We start from the raw sequence: 8,456 nt of genomic DNA on the forward strand, positions 1-8,456 counted from the left end.
TCGGAATTTTAACCCTTTCTATAGGAAGGGTGGTATTAAAATTTAAATATCATTTCCACCGCTCCCTTTCCTTAGGGGGGAGTTAGCCGGAAGTTTATACTTACCTCACTTCCGGATGCCCGCCAAAACGCCGCCGTATTACTGCGGAAGAGCGCCTTACCTAAGATGGCTGTCACGCCTTCGAAGTTGGGCAGCAGATTTCCGGAAGCGGATGTTTCGTTGTGTCGTCCCCCTTTTCCCGCTTCTCCGCCTTCATCATAGAGTGTATCCATTCCCCTCTGAATGATCTTAAGAAGTGTGCATACACACGAAAGCTCATACCAAAATAAAAACTTAGTTGGTCTTTAAGGTGCTGCTGGAAGGATTTTTTTAAAATTTTGTTTCCATTCCTCTCTGTTGGTCTACGTACGGGAAGAGGGAGGGGCCGCTCTAGGAGTCGGATAGCCGGAAGGGAAAGGATTTGCAACCTCCGTCTCTATAGTAATGGAGGGCTAGACCTGTCTATACCAAGAAAAGCCGGCTCTTCTGGAGGGTGAGTCTCTGGACTCTGGAGCCTACCTCACAGGGCTGTTGTGGAGGCTAAATGAGGAGGGAGGGGAGAACCGGGCATGCCGCCTTGAGCTCCATTGGAGGAGAAGGCGGGGTGTAAAATGCAACAAATAAATTATTATTAAGAATAATTTATTATTTATACAACGCCCATAAAGGAGGGAGGGGTGGGAGGTTGCTGCAGATAGTACCTGGGGAGAGGGATCTGCTAGGGGTGATATTTGGCCGAGAGACAGAATTACTCTCCCTTCAAAAGAACCAGCGATGGACAGCCCTATAAACCATTCCAGAGTTGCAGGGGACCCCTGGGGGTCATCTAGCCCAACCCCCTGCAATGCAGGAACAAATGTGCTGTACTGGAATACAAATTGCAGAGCTGGAAGCCCCCCCCCCCGGGCCATCTAATCCATGCCCTTCCTGCAATGGAGGGACCTGGCGGCTTCCCTTTGAGCTCTGCTCCAGGTTCCACTCCTCCTGTCCCCAGTTCTCTGTCTCTGAGCGGCAGCGTTGCTCTTGAAGCCCAAAGGACAGCAGCAGAAGCGCGCGCACACACACACACACACACACCACTTCCGCATGAGGGAGGTGCCAGCAAGCTGGGGGCCACCCCGAGCAGAAGAATGGAGAGCCTTTGCGGGAGGGTACCCCAAGGAAGAGAGAGCCCACAAAACATATTGATCAGGACTGAGGGTGCTCGGTGACCATGTGTCGCTGGCTGACGGTGGAGGAACTCCGTCCCACAGGAGACAGGGGTGGCCATTAATCTGGATGGCTTTAAAAGAGGATTAGAGGGGTTCCTGGAAGAGAGGGCTATGGGGGGGGGCTCCTAATGCACCTGAAAGGCTGGTGCTGGAAACCACTGGAGGGGAGGTTGGCTCTTGTGCTCAGATCCTGCTTCCTTGACGCATTCCTGCTTGGTGGTGGAGAGAAGGGGCAGGACCTGCCACAGCCTCAGAGGGGGAAGAGGAGGAAGAACAAGGCTGGGAAGCTGGCACACTTGCCTGGCAGGGAAGAGAGGGTGGGGAAAGAACTACGTACAGGCAACTGGAAAAGACCCGATTCAACTGGAAACACACACGAGGGCACACCAACATCCTGCATGAAAGGTGCAATTCAGGTTTCCAAGCACCCTGGTCAGACAAGGAAGAGATTTCCGCTTGGCCTTATGCCAAGGAGCTGGTTAGCTCTTTTTCAGTATTGCTGACTTTGAGCACAAATATATTTGAACACAAATATATTGTTGTTGCTTTGGTCATGGAAACAGTCCTTTATTTAATTTATTAGACTGATAGCCTGCCTTTTCCCCCAAGGTGCCTCCTCATTTAATTCCCCTGTGAGGTAGGTTAGGCCGGGAAAACGATGCAATCATGGAGTTGGAAGGGACCCCTGAGGTTCATTTAGCCCAACCCCCTGCAATCCAGGAATACAATCCAGCAGTGTGATGCAGCAGCTAAAAAAGCCAATGCAATTCTGGGCTGCATCAATAGGAGTATAGCATCTAGATCAAGGGAAGTAATAGTACTACTGTATTCTGCTCGGGTCAGACCTCACCTGGAGTACTGTGTCCAGTTCTGGGCACCACAGTTCAAGAAGGATACTGACAAGCTGGAACGTGTCCAGAAGAGGGCAACCAAAATGGTCAAAGGCCTGGAAACGATGCCTTATGAGGAACGGCTTAGGGAGCTGGGTATGTTTAGCCTGGAGAAGAGAAGGTTAAGGGGTGATATGATAGATAAATATATGAAAGGATGTCATATGGAGGAGGGAGAAAGATTGTTTTCTGCTGCTCCAGAGAAGCGGACACGGAGCAATGGATTTAAACTACAAGAAAGAGGATTCCACCTAAACATTAGGAAGAACTTCCTGACAGTAAGAGCTGCTCGGCAGTGGAATTTGCTACCAAGGAGTGTGGTGGAGTCTCCTTCTTTGGAGGTCTTTAAGCAGAGGCTTGACAGGCATATGTCAGGAATGCTTTAATGGTGTTTCCTGCTTGGCAGGGGGTTGGACTGGATGGCCCTTGTGGTCTCTTCCAACTCTATGATTCTATGATTCTACATGTAGCTGCCCCTTATGGGGATCAAACACGCAGCCTTGGCAGTGCCAGCACTGCGCTCTAACCAACTAAGCTAATCAAAAATAATGATAATGAATAATGATTCCTTCTCTCTTTGTCCCCTGCCTTTCCTCTCTCCTGCAGAGGATGTCCTTACTCTCCAACGTCCACCTGGGGCTGCCTCTCCCGGACCCTCCTCCTCACTGCCTGGCCCTCGTCTCTGGCTCCTACCGCTACTACCACTATGGCTGTGACGGCGTGGACGACCGTGGTTGGGGCTGCGGTTACCGCACCCTCCAGACTGTGTGCTCTTGGCTGCCGCCGGGCGTCGATGAAACCCTTCCCCGCTCGGTCCCTTCCCTGCAGGAGATCCAAAGCGCTTTGGTGGAAATAGGGGACAAGCCCGCCTCCTTCGCTGGCTCCCGGGACTGGATCGGCACCGTTGAAGCGGCCTTGTGCCTGGACCACTTTTACAGCGTGCCGGGCAAGCTGGTCCACGTCCCCCACGGGCGGGACCTGGAGAGGCAGCTGGAGGCTCTGCAGGCCCATTTCCAGGGAGGCGGGGGCCCCGTCATGATGGGGGGAGACAAGGACAACTCTTCCAAGGGGCTGCTGGGTGTCTGCTCCAGCCCAGGAGGGCGCCACCACCTCCTGGTCCTCGACCCTCACCACTATGGCCGGGCAGGGTCTCTTACGAGGGAGGAGCTGCAGGCAAAGGGATGGGTCTGTTGGAGGGAGCTTGGCCTATTTGAAGCGGGCTCCTTTTACAACCTCTGCTTCCCCCAATTCAGGGCAAAAGGATGTCCTGTATGATTTGAGCAAGGAGGTGCCATGCTCAAAACGGAGAGCTGCAGGGGTGTCTCCTGTCATTTGCTAATAGTCCCTTGGGTGGGAGCCAAAAGCAAGTCACGCGCTTGGCACTGACCGGGTATCGTAAGTGTGGAAGACGGGAGGACACAGTGGAACCATGAATCCGTGGAGAGTTGGCACAGTGCCCACGTTCAACCCCAACAAGCTCTTAGTCTCAAGGACTGGACTTTCATGGAAAATCAAGCTCTCGGTGGCTATTACTCAGGATGGCTCCACTCCAGCTCCACAGTCGGAGGCAGCAATGAGAGAGTGGCTCTTCCGCTTGGATCCTACTTGCAGATCTCCCACTTGGGCATCTGGCCGGCCACTGTGAGTACCAGGTAGCTTGGCAAGATGGACTCCTGGCCTGGTCTAACAGGCTTGTCTGACTGGGGTAACTGTGCCCCTGAAGGACCAGGTGCGCAGCCTGGGAGTCGTTTTGGACTCACTGCTGTCCATGGAGGCGCAGGCCAATTCTCTTAGTGTTTTTAAGTGTCTGGTATAACATCCACCTGAACACAGCAGAGTTTGCGCAGGTTTTCCGGAAGCTTCTGGCGGTAGCGTAATGACTAGACTTCTGGACGCAGAATAACTATATACAGTATTTATTGGACAATCAGTATCCAGGAGTTACTATGTACAAACTTCAGAACACAAAAGAAATAAAACAAAATCCTTTCCTCTCTGTCTCTGTCTCTCTCACAACCACCCGTTACAAAAACCACAGTCTTTTTCTTCTCTGTTCCAACATCACACAATCCTTATCTTTTAGGAACTTGTTATTCAATCAGAGAGCAGTTGCTAAAGGTCCTGTTACCATGCTGAGAGAGAGCAGATATTGGCTTTCTGCCTAGAGTTAATTGTCTGAAGAGAGAAGCTGATCTTTTGCACGTATGCACTTTGCAAAAACCCAAACAAATTCTGTGTCCAGGGCAGTTGTCTAGCCGCTCCATCTGGTACGCAGGATGAGACCCTCCCTGCCCGCAGACTGTCTCGCCAGAGTGGTGCATGCTCTGGTTATCTCCCGCTTGGACTACTGCCATGCGCTCTACGTGGGGCTACCTTTGAAGGTGACCCGGAAACTACAACTAATCCAGAATGCGGCAGCTAGACTGGTGACTGGGAGCGGCCGCCGAGACCACATAACACCGGTCCTGAAAGATCTTCATTGGCTCCCAGGACGTTTCCGAGCACAATTCAAAGTGTTGGTGCTGACCTTGAAAGCCCTAAACGGCCTCGGTCCAGTAGATCTGAAGGAGCGTCTCCACCTCCATCATTCTGCCCAGACAATGAGGTCCAGCTCCGAGGGCCTTCTGGCGCTTCCCTCCCTACGAGAAGCCAAGTTGCAGGGAACCAGGCAGAGGGCCTTCTCGGTGGTGGTGCCCGCCCTGTGGAACGCCCTCTCATCAAGGAAATAAACAGCTATCTGACTTTTAGAAGACATCTGAAGGCAGCCCTGTTTAGGGAAGTTTTTAATGTCTGATGTTTTATTGTGTTTTTAATATCCTGTTGGAAGCTGCCCAGGGTGGAGAAACCCAGCCAGATGGGTGGGGTATAAATAAATTATTCTTATTTTATGTTGGTGGTGATGTTTGGATAGCACACCCAACGTGGTACTTGCCAGGATTATGTCTCCCATCAACCTCAGGCAGCACCCTGGGGTGCCCTCCCGATGCTTTTGACCCCAGCTGCCTTGGTTCCATCCAAGCAGACTTGGGGATACATGAAGAAAGTATCACATCCCATGGCCGCCTTCCATGATGGTCAACTCAATTCACATGCATCCTTTGGGGGTGAAGTGGGTTTTGAGTCACCAACTGCTGCCTGGGTTTGCCTCTGCTCATTCGTACTAGGTAATTGAGACAAGGGGCAGCGCCAGCCGAACAGGGAGAGGAGGAAGGGTACCACGCTTGGCAACCGTGCCCAGGGCAGAGAGGCAGGCAGGTGAGAAAGAAAGAAAACCGGATTCACCTGAGTCTCGCTGACGTGATGTCGCCGTTGATCTCTCCTGTTCCCCTGTTTACTTGAGCTCTATTTGTCCTCGTAAATCTCAATAAATGTTTAAGGTGGCTGCCAAGGTGGGGTGACTGGCTTCACAGAATCGCGGTTGGCCTCTTTAATTTTCTCCTGCCGATAGGGAACCCACTTAAGGACTCAATACGGGCTTGTGGAGACCCCATAAGGGAAAAAGGAGCAGTTTCCCCCTTCTTATAACAATGCTTTCAGGGTGGTCTTTGGTTAAGAGGTTGGGCAATGTCCAAAAGTATTTAAAGGGACACTTTTTGTTGGGGGGTCTCTCTCACCTCCTTGCAAGGAGGGGAGGGGACTCTACTGCAACAGGAAAATAAAGATCTGCCTTGCTTTCCACTGGTTCCTGCCTCCGTCCATTCTTCTCTGAGCGATCACAGACCGAGGGGACTCAGAATCCCTTGGGGAGTTGGGTTGGCAGCAAAAGACCACCCTCAATTTTTCCACAACAGTTGCAACTACATAGGCATAATTTTATTAATTACAAAAAATGTAAGTATTTAGTACAATTTGAAGCAAGTAATTAAGTATAATGTGATGTTTTGACGCAACACATAATATGAGTGGCGTTTTATTGTTTATGTTTACTTGTTTAGTACACTGTTTGCTTAATTGTTCCATATAATTTTTTCAAAACCTTTGGTTTTTCATGTAAATTATCAACATGTTTTTATCTTAAATAAATAAATATTGCAGAAAATAATAGTATGCAACTATTCTTGCTCCACATAAAACCTAAAATTTATGTTTATTAGTTCACAATTTAACATGCTGAGAATTAAATGAGTCGAATTCCTATGTTTTTATCACTCGTAGCGAGGCAAAATTTCAATCTGTAGGAGCAGGGCCTAAATATCAACCGATTTGTCCCAAATTTGAAATTTGACTATGTTTATACCATACGCCTGAGATAAGATCAAGGGAGGAAACATTTTCAAAAAAAATATTTTATGATCCACCCTATTGCATAGACCCACCCTGCTATACAAGCATGACAAACAGCAGGAAGCCTCCAAACTCTCTGCCTTTCCCCATCATTAGCACGTCTGCGGGGCTCGAAACGCCACCCACACTGGCGCAATCCAGACCACAGCTTCCTTTGGAGGGGTAGAGACACTGCGCTGTGACGCCGGCCAGCCGGTTGCTGCAAACAGAGCCTCCTCCCAGGTTAGTACAGGGTGAGTGCTACGCTGCAAGACCTGGCCAGCAACATTGGGGGCCCTCGAGGTTCTCTGCGGTGTTGGGCTCTCCTTTGCGGGAGCTTTTTAAAGCAGAGGTCAATAGGACATAAGTTAATAGAATCATGGTGTTGGGTGGCACCCTGAGGATCATCTAGTCCAACCCCCTGCAATGCAGGAATACGTCCCTTCAAGGGGTTGAACCTGCAACCTTGGCATCAGCACCATGCTCTATCCAGCTGGTCAGTGAGCACTTAGAAAAGGATGCTGTGATTGCTAAAACCCAGCAGTGGTTTCTCAAAAACAAGTCATGCCAGACTAATCTCTTTTGTTGTTGCTGCTGTGTTTGTTTGTTTTTATGGAGTTACAAGCTTGGTGGATCAGGGGGAGGCTGTGGATGTTGTTGTTGTTTAGTCATTTAGTCGTGTCCGACTCTTCGTGACCCCATGGACCAGAGCACGCCAGGCACTCCTGTCTTCCACTGCCTCCTGCAGTTTGGCCAGACTCATGTTCGTAGCTTCGCGAACACTGTCCAACTATCTCGTCCTCTGTCGTCCCCTTCTCCTAATGAAGGGCCAGTATTTTTATTTAAGACACACATAATTGATATGAAAATAGTTGTATAGTATTTAGGATTCAAATACACAGCACATTGTATAGAGGGGCATGAAGTGAGACACAGGCAGGGGGCCCCATGGGCGTGTAGCTTGCAAACTGTTATCAAATGCCTGCCTTTCTCTACACGCCCAGTAAAGGAGGAGGGGAGTACAAGCTGGGTTCACAGGACCAGATAAGGGAGAAGGGTGTATGGCAGTTTGGCATTTTGGAAGACGTGCTTTTGTAGATAAGGAAATAAGGTGTTGCCTGTTTGCAACTGTATAAAAGTATTGAAAATCCACAATTCTGTGTGCAGGTTGCGAGCTGATTGCACTGCACCATTTGGTTAAGCATATGCTGAGCAAATAAATCTTGTTGTATCCTGACTGGCATGTTGCCTCTTTGTGTTGGTTCCATTGCTCCTAATACCCGGGTGGGACTTAGGTCCTACACTAGTGCCCTCCATCTTTCCCAACATCAGGGTCTTTTCCAAGGATTCTTCTCTTCTCATGAGGTGGCCAAAGTATTGGAGCCTCAGCTTCACGATCTGTCCTTCCAGGGAGCACTCAGGGCTGATTTCATTAAGAATGGATAGGTTTGATCTTCTTGCAGTCCATGGGACTCTCAAGAGTCTCCTCCAGCACCATAATTCAAAAGCATCAATTCTTCGGCAATCAGCCTTCTTTATGGTCCAGCTCTCACTTCCATACATCACTACTGGGAAAACCATAGCTTTAACTATACGGACCTTTGTCGGCAAGGTGATGTCTCTGCTTTTTAAGATGCTGACTAGGTTTGTCATTGCTTTTCTTTTCTTTTTCAAAGCAAAGAAAAGCTGTGGATGTAGTGTATCTTTATTTCAGGAAGGCTCTTGTCACGTTCTCCCCCCCCCCCCAAAATGATACTCTTGCGGAGAAGCGGGTAAAATGTGGACTGGGCAACGTAACTGCTAGGTGGATTTGCAGCTGGCTGAATGACCGTTGAACCCAAAGAGCGCTCACTTACGGTTCCTCGCCATCTCAGAAAATAGTGACAAATGGGGTGCCTGGGCCTGTTGTTCAACGTCTTTATAAACAACTTGGACGGAGGAATTGAGGAGATTCTCCAATTTGCAGATGACACCAAACTGGGAGTGGTAGCTAATACTGCAGAAGACAGAATCTGGATTCAATACCGTGTTTCTCCGAAAATAAGACACAGTC

General features: G+C 49.5%; 1 protein-coding gene across 1 annotated transcript; it reads left to right on the top strand.

Moving 5' to 3' along the window:
- Positions 1-411: 411 nt before the first annotated feature.
- Positions 412-6,158, top strand: UFSP1 (UFM1 specific peptidase 1 (inactive)). The gene is made up of 2 exons (XM_035135818.2): positions 412-532; positions 2,747-6,158. The coding sequence occupies exon 2, from the start codon at positions 2,750-2,752 to the stop codon at positions 3,413-3,415; it is 666 nt and encodes a 221-aa protein (XP_034991709.2). The 5' UTR covers positions 412-532; positions 2,747-2,749; the 3' UTR covers positions 3,416-6,158.
- Positions 6,159-8,456: the final 2,298 nt, after the last annotated feature.

This window comes from Zootoca vivipara, chromosome 13, assembly GCF_963506605.1.
Source record: "Zootoca vivipara chromosome 13, rZooViv1.1, whole genome shotgun sequence".
NCBI lineage: Eukaryota > Metazoa > Chordata > Lepidosauria > Squamata > Lacertidae > Zootoca > Zootoca vivipara.

What these genes read in the sequence shown, in the direction of transcription:
- UFSP1 (XM_035135818.2), top strand. Translation starts at nt 2,750, where the DNA reads ATGTCCTTACTCTCCAACGTCCACCTGGGGCTGCCTCTCCCGGACCCT.